The 18,263-nt window shown below is 44.9% G+C and overlaps 1 protein-coding gene across 4 annotated transcripts in view; it reads right to left on the minus strand.

Moving 5' to 3' along the window:
* Nucleotides 1-564: 564 nt before the first annotated feature.
* The window catches only part of LOC115097651 (A-kinase anchor protein 2-like), a 42,365-nt gene continuing 24,666 nt past the window's right edge, over nucleotides 565-18,263 (minus strand). For 2 of the 4 annotated variants that reach the window (XM_029613583.1, XM_029613581.1), the window contains exons 3-5: nucleotides 17,867-18,123; nucleotides 2,142-2,180; nucleotides 565-1,227 (exon numbers count right to left, since the gene is read on the minus strand). In XM_029613583.1, the coding sequence (XP_029469443.1) occupies nucleotides 1,141-1,227; nucleotides 2,142-2,180; nucleotides 17,867-18,123 (383 nt within the window). In that variant the 3' untranslated portion in view covers nucleotides 565-1,140. Of the gene's footprint in view, nucleotides 1,228-2,141; nucleotides 2,181-14,950; nucleotides 15,088-17,866; nucleotides 18,124-18,263 lie in introns of all 4 variants that reach the window. The other 2 variants (XR_003858307.1, XM_029613584.1) reach the window with 2 other exon arrangements.

The raw sequence follows: 18,263 nt of genomic DNA on the forward strand, positions 1-18,263 counted from the left end.
GCCTTCCAGGAATTATCTGCTAATTTTACCATTGATAATGACAAATCCACATATATGTCACTCAGGCCCTGTTGTCTCTGCTTATGACCTCAGGAGGCGGCCGGCTGAGCATTCTCCACCACTTCACGGGTAATGGGGGAAATGCAATGCAAGTTTCTTTCACTGTTACTCCAGTGCCAGCCAAGGAAGCAGATCTGAACTCAGGCTTGGTGCAAGAATATTTAGTGCCCTCTCCCCCAATGTACTCTTTGGCAGCAAGTCCAGCACAGCGCTCCCTCTCACCAGAGGTAGTGGCCGCAGCCCGACACACCCTTCTTTGGCAGCAGTGACTCTGTAGAACTGCGCCCTTCGGGATTTTGCCACCCCGATAATTTTGCTGCTCTCAGTCTCTGCCTCGTTTGCCTAATGGAAGCACCATCCCTGTCTGAACTGAAAGCCCAGGAATAAAAAACCACCCAGACCTCTCATTCTGCCCCAGGGACTTTCAAAGCTGTCAGACACTCGCTAGTTGCCTGCATCCTCCCTTGAGGGTTGCTGGTAAATAGAAGATTTAGACATTTCGACTGTAGTTGAAATTAGTGAATGAATGTATTAATTACATTTATATTTAATGCATTATTAGTAGCATGTTTCTTAAATTTAAGAAACCATTTTTTCCATTTTGTGTTAATTCTGATAGATCCATATTATATTATTTAATCAAAATAAAATCTATTAAAATAACTTACAGACATTTAATGAAATAGAGGGTAGTGAAATGGCACATGTCAGGACGTGGGGCTGTGAAGATATTACCACACTGCTTGGGTAAAACACAAGGCCTTGCGGGGTTATGTAAGTCTGTGATTACACAAGCTGTCCCCCTGCTGCTCCTGCCTCTGGTGATGCTGAACCGCCAACGTCAGCGATAGACCTGTGCAAGGCAATGAAACTGAGCAATCGATGTTTCTGTCAACCAGAAAAGAATTTCTTTTTATCATGAGGCGAGAGACGAGAAGGCTTAAATATATACAATGTTGCTTTTCCTTCTTGTCAAATGAATGCAATCTTAATTTCCTTGATTAGAAATGTCTGCTTTGTAATCCAGTGTAAAAAGGAGTTTTCACAGTGTTCCTGAAGTTCAGTTTTGGTGGCTGGCCTTTAGACGTTCTTGTTCGCAAAGAGTCCTGCCTCCCAGCGTAAGGCCATGGCGTTCTTGTGGCGATTCACGCGAGTGGATTCTACGATCTAGGGAACAGGAAAAAGGGGAAACTTTAGTAAGAGTGACGTCAGGAGAGCTGCATCCCCCCCCCCCCCCCCTTGCCACACGAGGGGAAAACAGAGGAGGCGCTGGATGGCTTCTTGTGCAAAGGGAGAAGAGCCGACAGCACTTGGCTGGTTGCTCTGGCGCAGAATATGACATAATTCTCCAGGCACCACAACCCAACCCCCCCTGTCTATAATTAAAAGCGTTTCCTAAGTGTGATGAATTTCCACAGCGCGACAGTCCCTGCTGTTACGGTTTTGCCTGCAGTGGCAAATCAGACATTCATGCATGCGAATGAGCTTCCTGGGCAATGCAGGGTCTTTCATTTCTTCCCAGCTGACCTGCTGGAAATCAAAACGCTAATGAGAATAAATCTTCTTTGCCAGGAGGCTGGAAACCACCCTGGATTTTCGGAAGACAATATGAAGAATCATTTACCTGGGTGGATCGTCTCTCTGAAGAGTTCCCTCAGTCTGGTTACACATAGGCGCTGTGTTCCCGAGGGTGCATGCATTGAACTAGACTGAGGGCCTTAGGTAGGGTTTGGTTGGGAAACACAGATTTGCCCACGGTGGGTGGGGCAACAGGTGCAACGTCTATGGTTCATTTGTACCCTTGGGCAGTTTTCAGAGGGAAAGTACAGGCATAGTTTCCCTTTGAAAATGAAGTGCAAGGCCAGCAGGTGCTGCATCTAGGCGGACTCTTTCCAGATTGCCCCCTCTGTGATTAAATAAGAGGCAGGTGCCGTGAGAGGGTTGGTGAGAAGGCTGCGAGGCTCACGAAGCTCGAGAGAAGCTTGCAGGGAAGGAGAGGTGCACACAGGTCGTAAGCTTGCACGAGCAGCGTGAAGCCACTGATGCAAAACACGTAACGGCTCATTCGTTCAGTACTTTACCTGGGTATTTACATCGTCGCTGGGGTCAATGCCTGCATACTGGAAGAGAAAGACGAGCCATCAAAGTGTGATCAGGGAATAGTGAGCCACTGTGAACACACCGCAGACGTGCAGGGAGTGTGTGCCCTGCCAGCAGTCAGATCACCATTCTTACACACGTGACATCGGAGGGGGGGAAAAAGCCTTCTCTCTTCCCCAGGGCCCGACTCACTCAGACACAGAAAGAGAGAAAAGCCTTTGTGACTCCGGCCCCGAATGCTGTAATTGTGAACAGTAAGCTCCAAGTAAAGGAGAAGGAATTCATATAATATGGTTGCGATATATGATGAGTGACAAGGCTGAGATTGGGGAGCGTGCTGTTATCCTGCCAGTGGGAATGTGAGGAGACTGAGGGATGGGGAGTGGCTCCAGTGCTGATAGCGTTTTATGTTTCTGTTGTATTTTTATTTTGATGTATTTTAAAGGTTGGGGGGCTCGTCCCCACCCCAGTCAAAATTAACATGGGGGTGGGATGCACATTGCGGCTTTTAATTTTGCCTTGACGGGAGGGGTGGGGGATAGGGTGCTACGCCTTGGGAGCCGTTACGATTTTTGAAATGATCGATTGCTGTTGGTTCCCGAGGGTAGCGCGGGCTTTCTGCCGTCGTGCGAGCAGAGTCCCTTGCAGCAGTCCGGGGACCAAGCATTGGGGTGCGGATCTTTTCTTCCCTCCCTCACTGTGGTGTGTTTCGATTTCGATGTGATGGTTTGGTGTTTTGTCGCAGTTCCGAAGCGGAAACCCGAGCCAAAAATATTATCAAATGTTAATAATTGTGAGTTATAGGGGACCATTGGAGGTGGGAGGGGGGGGGAGATTGTTTAGCTGGGGGGCTGCCTCACGAGACAGCTGATGAGCAGTGGGGGTAGCTGTTCAAGCTGTTGACTTACCCTCGCTGGGATGCGGCGGGGTAGGCAATACTGCAGGACTGATTAATCCCTATGCCAATGGGGGCGTGTTGGCACGTGAATTGGGGGTGGGGTGGGTGAAGCGAGATGACGAGGTATTGTTTCATTGTTAGTGTTAAGAGGGCTTGGGTTAGGTGGTTTTGCTTGATAAACTGCGGCCTTTCGTAAAGCCATGATGTAGTCATGTCTTTTGTGGGGGGAGGAGGGAAGGTATAGAAGCGCAAGTCTGGAATCCCTATGTTAGTTAATGTTTTATGTGCATTTGCATTTCTGACACACTGATGCACCCTTTCAGGGAGTTTTATTAAAAATCTTAAAATAAATCCATAACAAGGCTATTGCTTCACAACGCTCATCTCTTATCACACAGAATTCTTATCGGATCAGGGGCAGAAATTCAGCACTGGAGATACATTTAAACACTCCATAACAAGACATAAACAAAAGCAAACATTTAGAGCTTCTAGTGCGGTGGTCCTCAACCTTTTTTCCGTCATGACACACCTGACAGACGATGCTCACGAACGTGACACATTGCACACTACATTTAACAGCTTTACTAAAAAAAAAAATAATTCCTAGATATTATTTTATTGTTGAAAATGATGCAAGAGAAAGATAACATTCTCTAATTTCAATACCTGCTTATAAAATATTATTATTAAATGTTATTTTTAATCTTTCCTTACTGCATCAGTGAGAAATCTGGGATTGATACACATGCAGCACACAGTTTTTCGATACAGACAAACTCTCGGGCATTTCACTGTCAACCTCAGGAAGTTCTGACCTCTTCTGGAGTTTATGCAGAGCAGAGTTAGGAAATGTCCCTTTTCAATTCACCATACAAAAAATATATTCAAATTCTGATATCCCCCTCAGTAATAGCACTTCAAAATCCCTTCCCTGCCTGGCACTTTGTGAAATAACCTGAAAACTTGCTAAAAAGACATTTAGAAATTATATAGTATACCAGCCATATCATAAGAGTTCCAACACTCAGGACTTGAGCAGCAACGAGCTTACCTATGAGAAAGCAAGACTGCAAATATAGAACCCAGTACACTTACTATTGCAGAAACAAAGCAAGCCAGACTGCTCTAGATCCCTACACAGAATCTGCATCCTAGTTAGCAGAATCGCTCACTTCTGACAAACATGCAGAATGGAGATTGACCCTTAGCTAATACAGAATAAAAGACCGTACATTATAATGAAGCATACAGAGAAAAACTGAAACTCCAAGAAGCTGGGGGGGGGGGGCAGGATACAGCGTGCCTGCAACATTTCTGGCTTGGACTGGTGGTGGCAGTGACTGCCAGGGGTGAGGGAAAAGCAGGAACAGGGAGCGGTGATGAGGGATTTTAAGCATCAGCTCCTTACTCTGCACTCTCCTCAAGCAGCGGAAGCGCACGTGGCTATTATAGAAAGCACAGGCTTGCTATGTCAAATATTTGGTGACGCACCTTCCACCCCCTGGTGACACAATGGTTGAGAACCACTGCTCTAGAGACTTACTTAGATCATTTGAGGTTTGGCCCTCCATCATTTCTAAGATCACAGACCTCTTGGTAGAACGATCAGTAGTTTGCTCTTTATATTTTCCTATACAGGTACCCAAGTCAAGGCTTAATTTATAGACAAAAATGAAATGGAGCTGTGGGGGGGCAGAGAGCATGGAGCGGGCCGGGGCCAGGTGTGAACGTGCTCTCTCTCGCTCTCTCTTGTAAACGCACACACTCTCTCTCTCACACACATACATGTGAACATGCTCTTCACACGCCTCCTCGTCCCAGCGATCCTTCGTCTCCAGCTCCCACCAGTGCTGTTGTTTGCCCACCAGTGCTCAGTAAGCACTGGTGGGAGAAGGACAACTGAAGTTGAACCCTGGTGGGGGCTGCGGATGGAGGGTCCCTGACAAAGGGCACTGGAATGCATTTTTGCTTGTGGGGGGGCAGCTAAGCCCCGGCTCCAACTCCACCCCAGCTCCACCCTCGACTCCCACTGCTTTACATTTATCTTTCTTACACAAGTTCTTTGCATACATTTTAGAGCGTAATTATTCATTCCAAGACCAACCGCTAAAAAGTTTGATGGTAGAAAACCAGATGTAACGGTAGAGGAGAAAACGACAAAACCAGCATTACCAATAGAAGCGTCATTTCTAAGCACCTGCACACACGGAGCCACGCAGGACTAGCCTGGTGATTAGAGGAGTGGGCTTTGAACCGGGGAGACCAGGGTTCAAATCCCACTTCCGCTCCTTGTAACCTTTACTCTCCATTGCCTCAGGAACAAACTTAGAGAGAGAGTCCTGTGGGGACAGAGAAATAATTACAGTACCTGAATGCAACCCGCTTTGAAGTACCAAACAAAAGCTGAATATAAAAATCAGGTTAAAAAAAAAAAGAAGATCATCAAATGCCAAGAGATATAAGCAAAGACCAAGAAAATGAGGCCTAAAGATACAGAAACATTCCCATTTGTTTGGATGCCGCTCACCTGATTAAAAAGCGCTTCCAAGCTCTCCTCAATACTTTGCCTGTATGTATTACACCATACACGCTTCAGAAAGAAGTCGTTTGGCACAATGCAAGCATTACTTTCACCAGCAGTAAATTTGAGAGATTGGGATAGCTCCCAACATACCCTGGCTTAAGAGTGAGGTTCATTCTTGTCAATGTAGCACAGGACAAAGTCAATATAAATCCTGTACCTCCAGTTCTGTAAATATATACTCTGCATCCACAGAAACTCCCCCCACAACACACCTCCAAAAACAGGGGCAGAGCAGGATATTTCCCTGTACACCTCACCATACAAGATTCTGGTGCCATCTAAGTAACAATAACACAGTCTCCCCTCCACTACCAGGCACATTGTGAAATGCAAAAACCAAACAACCCCTCAGCACACGTGTAGTAAAGCTGCCACACCATAGCAGCACTAACTCACTGGATTCCAACAGCAAAAACCCTACTAATGAAACGGCAGCACTGCAAATACGACACCGGGCCCTAGAATACCAATATACCTCCAGTCGGGAAAAGATAATGAACAAGACTTGTTAGCAGAATATCTCAGCTCAGTCTCATTTGCAGAACACAGGGAGACCTTAACCAAGAACTGAATAATCGACCACGTAAGAGAAGCCATGCAGGGTCAGACCAAAGTCCATCGAGCCTAGCATCCTGTCTCCAACAGCAGCCAATACAGGTCACAAGGATCCGGCAGATCCTAAAAGTAGATCCACAAATTACAAATGTGTAGGCAAAAAACTCTGATAGAAGCTCCAATAAGCCAGACACTGTAGGCAGTGCAAAACTGGAAAACCAGAAACAGAAATGCATTTCCTTCCATGCTTAAGCCAAGCCCCCATCATCATTCTTATGGAGATGGAAGGTGATATGTGGGGGCTGCCCAGCTCCTGTCATTGTTCATGTGGAGAATGAGGGGTATTTTGTTACATAGCACTCACCCCCAACACCCACAAGAAGAACATGGGGAGAGCAATGGTCAGCAGGTAAAAGGAGGTGATGTTGCCCCTGTATAAGTCCCTGGCGAGACCTGATTTGAATACTATGCACAATTCTGGAGATCACATCTTCAAAAGGATTTAAACTGAATGGAGTCAGCGTCTACTAAAACCATCAGTGGTCTTCATTTTAAAGCATATGAGGATGACTTAAAGATCTAAACACGTATATCCTTGAGAAAAAAAAGGTGGGATAGAGGAAATATAATACAGATGTTTAAATACCCCCAAGATTTCCATGCACAGGAGGCAGGCCTCTTTCAAAGAAAGGGAAGCTCTAGAAGGAGGGGATGAGGGTGAAAGGAGTTATCTAAGGAAATGTTTCTTTACAGAGGAGGACGTGGACGCATGGATTAGCCTCCTCGTGGAGGTGGTGGAGACAAGAACAGTATCTTGAATTCAAGAAAGCATGGGATAAACACAGAGGATCTCTGAGGGAGTGGTAGAGATTGTAAAGCTGAATAGTTAGTGTGGATAGGCAGACTAGTAAGCCGCATGGTATTTTCCGCTGTCATATTTCCAGAATCTCCCCAAACCCTCCCTTTCTCTTTCTGCCCACCCCACACCACCAGTGGACCAAGGATGGGAAGAGAATGCCAGCCTCCAGCCTACCTCAGACCCCTAGCCTTGAACTTCCAGCTCCATAACCCTCAGCCTTGGACCCCATCCCCTAGCCAGCTTGGACCCCCTAGCCTGCCTCAGACCCCCCCCCCCCCCCAGCCCCTAGCTTTAGACTCCACTCAGCGAGCTTTGGATCCCCAACCTTTAGCCTCGCCCCTTGCTGCCCCCCCAGCCCCCACACTCAAACTCCACAGCTAGCATTGGACCCCATCCCCTAGCTTCAGGACACTCAGATCCCCCCAGCCAAACTCGGACGCCCATCCCTTAGCCCCCTTAGATCTCTGCCATGCCCACAGCCCCAGCCTCGGACCCCCAGTCCTCAGCCACTTACCCTGCACCAACCCGGAAGCACTCCTGCAGGCACGGCACAGCTCTGCGAGTTTGAGAGCTGCGCAGTCGATGCCTTGTGTTCTTACCCTGAGTCTCGCAAGATTATAGGCACCAGCATGGCTCAGACTTGTGGGTTTAAGTCTGCAGGCTCCTGTAGACTTGTGCAGAATCTCGCAAGAATACAGGCCTTGGACTGCGCTGCTCAAGCTTGCAGAGCTATGCCGGGCCTGCACGAGTTCTTCCAGGATAGCGCCATAAAATGTCGGTGGGGCCATGAGCCAGGTGGTCCAATTCTTTCTGATGTTTATGGTCACTGAGGTAAGGAGGAATGGGACACTTTCTCTCTGTCCTCCTCCTCTTAGCCTTGGTAATCCTGGTTCCCCATCCCAAGCCCCACTTCCCCTTATTTAGATTTCACCTTTTCATTGGTAGCTCATGGCAAAGAAGGGTGAAGTGACTTGCCCAAGGGTTTAGTGATCTGAACACTGGCTTCCCTGTTTCTCTGCCTGCAGCTGCTCTAACCATTACACTACTCATAAGAACATGCCATACTGGGTCAGACCAAGGGTCCATCAAGCCCAGCATCCTGTTTCCAACAGTGGCCAATCCAGGCCATAAGAACCTGGCAAGTACCCAAACACCAAGAAGATCCCATGCTACTGTTGCTAGTAATAGCAGTGGCTATTTTCTAAGTCAACTTAATTAATAGCAGGTAATGGACTTCTCCTCCAAGAACTTATCCAATCCTTTTTTAAACACAGCTATATTAACTGCACTAACCACATCCTCTGGCAACAAATTCCAGAGTTTAATTGTGCCTTGAGTGAAAAAGAACTTTCTTCGATTAGTTTTAAATGTGCCACAAGCTAACTTCATGGAGTGCCCCCTAGTCATATTTTCCGAAAGAGTAAATAACCGATTCACATCTACCCATTCTAGACCTCTCATGATTTTAAACATCCACTTCCATGGTTCCTCCAATGGGTCTTCATCTGTCACCCAGTGGTCCTAGAGCTCCCAAGTGTTACCCCCAATCCTTGTTGATCCTAGAGCCCTTCTCGCATGGTCACTAATTACCCCTGTCTGGAAAATTTTCCTCTACAGCAGCCCTCCTTGACCATTACAGAATAAACCTCCTCTGAGCTGGAATCAACCAGCTATTCTGTGCCATGGAGAGTGGAGGTATGCACTATAGGAAGGACAAAGACACAGGTCTTCCAAAACTATGAACAGAGAGAGAAAGGCCTCCCAGAATTACAAAGGATTCCCTAGAAGCAGGAAAAAGGCAGGCTATAATGGCACCAAAATATGAACCCACTGGTGTACAAGGATTGGGCGTCCTTTAAGAAAAAGGCTTGTTTATAGATGTCCTTAACTAGTTACCAAACCAAGGGCAGGGTGTCGCTATATTGATTTCCAGGTGCTGGAATGCAAGGACGTTGAAAAACTGGATAAGAATTTCGGTGCCGGGACGCAAGCTGCCCACCATTTATAAAGCATTTCCAGAATCGGAATGTCCTTGCATCCCAGCCCCCTGAAGTTGATCTAGAGACACCCAATTCTTGGACATCAGTCCTTCCATATTATAAACATTAAATCATGAGACATCAATCGGTAGAACACAATTTTATGGACATTCGATTACTATATGTCGAGGATAATGGGCAGACGGACACTCAGGAATCAGACATCGATAAAAACTGTTTGTGAATGCTTTCAAGGACGTCCATTTACTACTCAAAAAAATATTTAAAAAATTTAAATAAGCAGAAAGTAAACAAAATGCACATCCAAAAATCATCCATAGGGATGTTCCAACAATCGATGGCTGATAATAGAGTATCAATAACTCGTTAAAGGTTTGGTGTTCGAGACTTCGACTTCGGTAAATCAGTTTCCAGGAACCGGAATATAAAGACACTGAAAAAAGTTAGATAATGGATGGTGGATAGGCAGCCCCTGGACACTTAAAACATTCTTATCTACTTTTTCAGTATCCTTACATCCCGGGCCCCTGACATCGATTTTCTGATGCACCAATCGGTGTTATACATGCTCTATCCTCAGACGTCGATCGGTAGAATGCATTTTATGGACGTCCTATTCAAGGACGTACGTTTACTACACGTCGACAAAAAAAATATATATAAAATATAAAAAACGTTTATATAAGTAGAAAGCAACCAGTTCTTACCTTTGGAAAATGGAGGAAATGAAGAGAATAAGTAAAGCAGAATTCACGTGAATTCAAGAGACCAGTTTGCACCAGTCTGTAGCCAGTACAGATCCAATTGAACTCAGCACAAAAGAAAAGTTTGCCTTATGGCAGCGATTTATATATCCTGCAGATAGGATTATGACCCGCTTGCTGTCGTCACAGTGGGGGAGCAAAACCGGTTTCAAATATTGCTTTTCTAATCAAAATATCGTTAATTTTGTACTTCAGCAATTGTATAACACTTGACAAAAGTCTTTTTTGACAGCTACATGCAGACTGATCGCACTCACGATGCAATATTGAACGTCTAATGCAATAGGATGTATGGTGCTACGTGCCTTTTTCGCACGCTTTTCATTTTTGATTAATTTAAATATTGCATGCGCGGTACTGGCAGATGCTCATTAAAACCGCGTGCATTCCTAAAGAACGCATTTTCTCTGCACATTTTTTATTGCATCGGCCCCAGGATGTGGGAGGACTTGAAATTTAAAAGCATATCCTGCTTGTTCTGCTCTGCTTCCTCTGGGGCTAGAGACGATGCATACCACCATCAGCTTTGTTCCATTTCTGCAAGGGATTTGGAATTGATTTAAGTAGCAGCTCTGTCCCAATTCTGTGGGGACTCCAGAACCAAGTTACACCATTAGCTCTACTCTGTCTCCTTAGATCCCAGAAAAAATGAGGCAGCATGCCATTCTGGGTTACTCCATTAGAAATTAAGCCCTAAGTAACAGACACAAAAAGGGGCAGAATTAGTATTAACTTGAAACTTTCAAGCTGTAATGCAAATCGTCAAGGCCATGGTTGACATCTTGATGACTGGCACTGCTGCTCATAAGTTTCAAACCTGTGCTAACTCAATCCCTTTATTATTCCTTGCTCTGCACTTTCTGCTTCAGTAACAACTCTTTCCCTCCTGCAGAACAGGTGGGGAAGGGCTGAATTAGGTAGCTCTGTCTGCTCCAGGCTCACTCTCTCTTCTCCGCTTCCCTGCAGGTTGAGGGGAGGAGCTGGAGCAGAACACCCCTGCTGATCTGCCTCTTACATCTGAAAAGAAATGCCAGATCTGCATTCCAGGTTGTTCCCTCAGAAATAAAGCCCTGTACACAGTTTCTGGACCTGAGACATCTTTAGCTCTGTAAAATTAAGATAAATGCCCAGGGTCCGGGGGGTCACGTGATACGGTGAGCTGAGGCACAGGGCTCCGGGTGCCACGCTACCAATTCCACTTCTTCTTTAGTGTGTTGAGCCATTTCAACCAAAATAAAAACCGACCCCAGAGACGTTTATGTCGATCACCACTTACATGAACCGATCGCCTTCGGGTATGCCGTTAAAATCGGGGAGGAAAGACAAACTCAAAACCACAGACTCCAAGATGGCGACTGTCCCGGATCAAGTCAGCGGTATAGGAACGAAAACCACCATAGCAGAAGACCTCAAGGCAGCAGTCTTAGAAGCTTTGGACCTCAAGCTGGCAGCAATTTCCTCGCAAATAACAGAGGTACAATCCGCACTGACCGATTTAAACCCCCGTTTCGAGCAGATAGAGGGCCGGGTGGCGGTGTTGGAGAATGACAACCTTGCAACAAGCACGAGGATAATGGCACTGGAGAAAACAGTAGAGGCACAATCTGCTAAGCTGGATGACTTAGAGAATAGGGAGCGCCGCTCGAATCTTCACTTTACCGGCCTACCTGAAACGATAGCGGAGCGAAACCTTGGATCTTTTTTAGAATCCTGGCTACCAGAGGCTCTAAACATACCAGATCTACAATCTACCTTTCGGATCGAAAGAGCTCATTGCTTAGGCCTACCAAAAGAATGTGACCCCAGACCGAAGATCTTAAATTTCTTAAATCATTGCGAAGATCTTAAATTTCGCACATAAACAAATTATCCTACAAGCATACAGCAAAACCATGGATCTCTCTTACAAATTTCAGAGAATCCAAATTTTCCAGGACTACTCCGCCCGTGTGTCGGCCTTGCGGCGGGGTTTCTCCCCTGTCTGCTGAGCTCTATTTGCAAAAATAATTAAATTCTCGCTACAATTCCCAGCAAGGCTTAAAATATGGCATGCAGATACAATCAAGCTCTTCAATTCAGCAGAGAAGGTGAAACAATTTTTGGACTCGGCAATCTGCTGATCTTGGACCATCATGAAGGTTATTTACTTCTCTGACGGTTCGGTACGTCTTTGAGACTTACAGCTACAAGGTTGGAATATTGCCATTTTATGGTTTCAAGGTTTATGGTAGACAAGGTGCCAAGTTTCAAGTTTCTGGCTGTTGCATATCTTATCTCACACCCTTGTGAGAATTTCCAGAGGTTATGAGCAGAAACCTCGAAGTTATATTATTTTTGCCAGAAGTGGCTTAGTACTTTCAAAGTATCGTTTGTCTTTTCTCCCTTGGCCGTCCAGATAAAATCAGAGCCGCAACCCAGCAACTCCTGCTGCTCAGCCGCATGGAATCAGTCCATTTCATGGAACGTTGGTTGTACTACTTCAACCTATGCACCACGCTAACTCTTAGTTAATGTTTGTGTATCCTTTAGTTAATTTTCTTTATTGTTTGTTCCTCTCTCCTTCTTTGGTAGCTGTATTTGTTTCTTTAACGATGTTTGGAGCGTGGCACCCATACGCATAGAATTCATGACTCTCACCCCCGTAATAATGGGGGTTATTTCATTCTTAGATGAGTTTGGGGACGTGGGGTGGGATGGGATGGGGGGGAGAGGGGAGTTTGTTGGTTGGTTTCAATTTTTATATTTCGGGTTCTTTAGGGGAACACAGACAACCTGAGGGGGGGAAAGCTATAGGTAATATCCTACGGTTTGATTATCAAGTTTGGCTAGAGAGACTTCCGGCACCTCGATCTCAGTTTGACAAAAAGGTGCAATGGCAATACAGCAGAGGTTTACCTTCCTTCAGCTCATCTATGAGCTGTGGGGTAAGATGGGAGCCCGAATACAGTCCCTATATGGTCTAACTGTGAATGGTTTTCTTTTTCTGACCTACCCGATATCGATCAAATGGGGGATTCTGTGAGAGTAGTTTCCTGGAACATCAATGGGCTAGGTTCCCTTATCAAATGGAAAAAGATCTTACTCCAGTTTAAAAAAGTGCAAACCCACCATTGCCTGCCTGCAGGAAACTCATTTATCTCAAACAGAAAGTCAAAAGTTGGTAGGAGGCTGGGTGGGCACTTGTTACTTTTCGGCCGCAAAAGGCAAAAAAGCGGGAGTAGCAATATTAACTCACAAATCAGCTGACTTCCATATTTCAAATACCATTCATGATGAAGATGGCAGATTTGTGATGGTGATAGGCTCTCTGAACAGAAGGGAGGTTTCCATTTGTAATATATATGCACTCAAAAACTATACTCACAGCTTTTTTGTTTATGTTCTTACCCAACTAGTATCACATGCATGGGGATACCTGGTAGTTGCTGGAGATTTCAATAACATCTATGATCCTCAACGAGACAGGAATCCCCCTGGCCCTCACCTAACCAACAAGGTGGATAAGGGGGGTGGCCTTCCTCTGTGCAGAATATGACCCACTTGATTCCTGGCGCACTTTGCACCCAGAGGAAAAGGATTAAATGCTTATATCCCGAGCCCATGCTTCCTTATCACACATTGATTATATCTTGATTCCAAGTAATGGTTTCTCCTTCCTTACAAGTGTGGTTATCGGCCCTCAAATTATATCAGATTACGCCATAATTTGGATTGATCTCCAGTTCTCGGTGTTAGAACCTGAGGAACGGTTTTGGAAATTCCCTAGCTATCTACCTTGAATTTTGCAGTTTCCTACAGAGGAAATGGGAAGATTTCACCACATTCAATCAGCAACATATGGCTAACCCCCAATTGTTCTGGGAAGCCGGGAAGGCGGTAATTAGAGGAGAAATCATTTCTTATGTATCTGCATGTAGGTGTAAAATAAACAGCAACATATTGCAGTTAGAATCCCAGCTACACACAGCCAAACAACGATTAATAGCACAACCATCTGATCACAGTAGATTGGCCTACTTCAATACTCTGAGAGACCTAAACTTTTTATTCCATCAGAGGGCACAAAAATTGTTACAAACTTCTGAACATAACTTCTTCCGTTTCGGAAATAAGGTGGGTAAACATTTAGAGAACTTGGTGTGCTCCCATAAGGGGAAAACCATTATCCCTCATATGAAAATGCCCCAGGGGGATGTTGTAACCAAACAAAGGGATATTTGTGAGGTATTTTGGGGTTTTTACAAAACCTTGTATACCGAAGGTATCTCAGGAGATTCCCAAGCGGAGGAGGTTTTTTTTAAACATCTCCCTTTGCCCAAACTATCCAAGGCCCAACTCCAATTTCTAAACAAACCAATTCAAACTATTGAGATTCTGAATGTAATATCTACGAATAAACCCGGGAAAGCCCCCGGCCCTGACGGCTTTTCTTATGATTTTTATAAGCTTTTAAAAACCCAAGTTAGTGGCCCGCTGACTTCTTTCTATACAGAAGCTTTACAGCAGCAGGCATTTCTCTCCAACTTTAATACAGCATATATTACAGTTTTGCCCAAGCCCAGTAAAGACCCATTATTTCCTGCCTCCTACAGGCCCATTTCACTTCTTAATTGCAATCTCAAAATCTTAGCCAAAGTATTAGCAGATTGAATAGGAGTTGTTCTTCCCCATTTTATTTCAGATCACCAAGTGGAGTTTGTAAAGGGCAGGATCACTTGCTCCCACATTGCCATACTCCTTACCGCTATGTCCACTTGTACCTATCACCATGTCCCCGCCTTAGCCATTGGGTTTGATTCGGAAAAGGCATTCGATAGAGTCTCATGGCCTTACTTATTTTCAATGCTGGAAAGATTTGGATTCCAAGGGAATATTACTAACTATATTTCCTTATTATATTCCAACCCAACCTCATATATCATAGCCAATGGATTTAAATCGGAGGATGTGAAAGTTCATTGGGGTGTACGATAGGGATGCCCTCTCTCCCCTCTACTGTACATTTTAGCTATTGATCCTTTATTGTGGAAAATAAGTTCGGCAGAAGATATTATGGATTTCCAGAAAAAGCATTATACATTTAAAATAGCCACTTTCGCAGATGATGTCTTGGTATTTCTTACTAACCTGGAAACAACTCTCGGGCCTTTATTGCATCTTCAACTTGAATATGGTAAATTTGCAGGTTTACGGATTAATCATGATAAATCAGAGGTTCTAGATGTTGGAGGCTGGGTGCATTCTTCCTGGACAGACCCTATCCCCTTAAAATGGGTTGAAAAAGAAATGAAGTATTTGGGGATTAAGATACCAAGCTGTCTCTTCAACTTCTATTCAGCTAATATATGCCCTTTACTAAAAACTACTTCTCAACTTCTAACCAAATGGCAAGGTTTGCCTCTATCTCTCTTCGGGAAGGTCAAGCTTTTCAAGATGATGGTTCTTTCCAAGTGGCTTTATATACTCCAGATGGTACTGCTCTGGCTCTCCAAAAAAGACTGTAAAGAAGTAGAGAAAATGCTTCGAAGATTCCTATGGAATGGGAAGAAAGCCCGAATATCATTACATGTCCTGATGCAGCCGCTCTCAAAGGGAGGAATAAACTGTCCTAATTTGTGTTTTTATAACCTCGCCTGCATGTTACGGCTCCTATATGACTGGACATTCAGTACATCATTTTTCTTTCCCCACCAGCAGCTTCTAGACTGGCTGGATCTTTCCTCCCTTAACTATCTCCTACAAGCACCCAACTCAGTATTATTGCACAATCTTTCATCCCATGTTCTGATAATTTCAGGTCGCAGAGCTTGGTTTTATCTGTGTCAATCTCTCAAACTCCCAACTCGCTTAATGCCCTTATTGAGTATTTGTGATAACGATTTATTTCCTCCTGCTCAAGGGTGTTCCTCATTCCATAGATGGCGAGAATGGGGTTTAACTTTCATATGTCAACTCTCCTCTCAAACTTCAGGGCAAATTCTTAGCTTCTCAGATCTACAAAAACAATATCAGTTACCTGCCTCAGATCTTTTTGCCTATATGCAATTGCAACATTTTACAATTCACATAAAGATTCATTCAAATGTACACCACAAACCATACTTCTACAGCGTATCCTTTTAGAAAACAGGAAGTATGCACCATCTATAGCCCGTTTCTCAAGGGTGCTGCGGGAATCTTTAGACCTGGGGGATCTACAACAGCTCTTCAAAATGTGGCAGTAATGGCCGGAGTTTACTCTCTCTTACCAGGAATTCTCCCAAAGCTTTATAACCATTCCGACACTGTCAGAAAACAGGCTCTATAGTGAGTTACAGTTTAAATTCTTAAGGCAATTCTATCTCTCTCCACATGCGGCCTTCTTGGCAAAACTGACTGAATCCCCAAATTGTCCAAAATGCACTCAATATATTGGCTCTTTCTTTCATGCATTTTGGTCTTGCTCAGTAGTTCAGATGTTCTGGAAACAAGTCATCCAAACAAGTAGTCAGATCCTTAACATAATGTTACCTATGGACCCTGCCCTATGGCTCTTTGGAATTTTACCCTACTCATCAGCAGCAGAGGACTCTCTCGTCCAAAAGTTTTTACAGAAGGCTGGTCTCATGAGGAAAAATGTTATCCTTTCCAATTGGGTGGGTACCTCTGTCCCTCAACAAGACCATTGGTTTTGACTACTAGTGAAACTGTACACCTTTGAGTTCTCATCTGCCAAGCTTTCCACTCGTAAACGCTTCAATGATATGCAGGCTCAGTGGGACAAATTCCATATGTTCTTATTACCCAAAACTGGCTAAAGGGATATACCCTTCTTCAGCAAGGAAAGGATCGATATAGGCCTGGAGCTTCTGAACATAATAAGAAACACTACAACAAAGTGGTTGAGAACCCCTCCAACTGGTTCCCACTGCATATCATATCATATATCATATACCAATAAAACCATGTAACTAGCCTATACTTGATCCTGTTTGGGTAACCTCCTCTAGAAGAATATACCTATTTCCCTCCTCTCTCATGCTTCATTAATTTTCTTCCCTAATGCACATACTCCTTGGAATAGCACTAGCTTGGGGGGAGGGTTAGGGATGGAAAGGGGGGAGTTGTGGAGGCTAGATGGTATAGATGAGCTAAACATCTTTTGATAGTAATTTACTTGCATAATCGTTTATATGGACGGTCAGTTGATGTGTATATTTTCTGTTTTAGCTGATGTAAATCTTCGGACGAGACATGTTGCATGACAGTTGCTTTGACCTATTGGCTCTTGCTATTCATTGATACTATCAGGCCATTACAGTACAGTGTACTCCGGTGGAGCACACCGTTAGCCCAGGTTTGGACGCGCGTTTTCGACGTGCTAGCTTTACCCCTTATACAGTAAGGGGTAATAGCACATTGAAAATGCGCGTCCAACCCCCCCGAACCTAATAGCGCCTGCAACATGCAAATGCATGTTGATGGCCCTATTAGTTATTCCCGCGCAATACAAAAAGTAAAATGTGCAGCCAAGCCACACATTTTACTTTCAGAAATTAATGCCTGCCCAAAGGCTGGCGTTAATTTCGGTCGGCACCGAGGAAGTGCACAGAAAAGCAGAAAAAACTGCTTTTCTGTACACCCTCCGCCTTAATATCATAGCGATATTAAGTCGGAGGCCCCAAAAGTAAAAAAAAAGTAAAAATTAAAAAAAAAAATTAAAAATCGGCCCGCGGGTCGGAAGACGGATGCTCAATTATGCCGGTGTCCGTTTTCCGAGGGACGCGCTAGTGTCCCTAGCGCCTCCTTTTACCGCGGGCCCTAATTTGCATAGGCCACCCTCCTGAATCGCGCGCCCAGGAGAGTGGCCTGTGCGTGCGCCGGGAGAGCGGGTGCTCGCCGGCTCTCCCCCGTGTTTTTCTGCATCGGCCTGAATGTATGTATTCGTTGATACTACGTATATGTCTGATCTCGCTCCTTGTTTATATTGGAAAATTAATAAACACAAGTTACAAAAAAAAAAGCCCAGGGTCCGAGGCAGGTGGATCAGGGAGGATGACTTACACAGATCTCCATGCTGTGCTTCCCCGGCCTGGTCTCAGCGTCCTGCAGTTGGTTCTCGCTCACACTCTGGGGACTTCCTGGGCCTGCGGCTGAGCTTCTTTCCCAGGAGGTGTTTGGAAAGGGGCCTGGACTGAACACACAGGCTGGCGATGAGTATTCTGAAGGCAGGCTGGGATCAGAAGAGGCCGAGACCGCCTTCTGCAGCTGAGGATAAGGTGATACGGGGGACTGAGAGACCAAATAGCTGCCACTGACCCCTAGATGAAAATACGAAAAGGAAACATGAGCCTGGGGGGGCTTGTTCTTTGTAATGCTGGTAAATATAAAAGGAAACAAAGATAATAAAAGCCCAAAAATAAAAGCACAACCACACGCATTCAGGCAACTGACAGCACAA

Source organism: Rhinatrema bivittatum, chromosome 8 (assembly GCF_901001135.1).
Source record: "Rhinatrema bivittatum chromosome 8, aRhiBiv1.1, whole genome shotgun sequence".
Lineage (NCBI taxonomy): Eukaryota > Metazoa > Chordata > Amphibia > Gymnophiona > Rhinatrematidae > Rhinatrema > Rhinatrema bivittatum.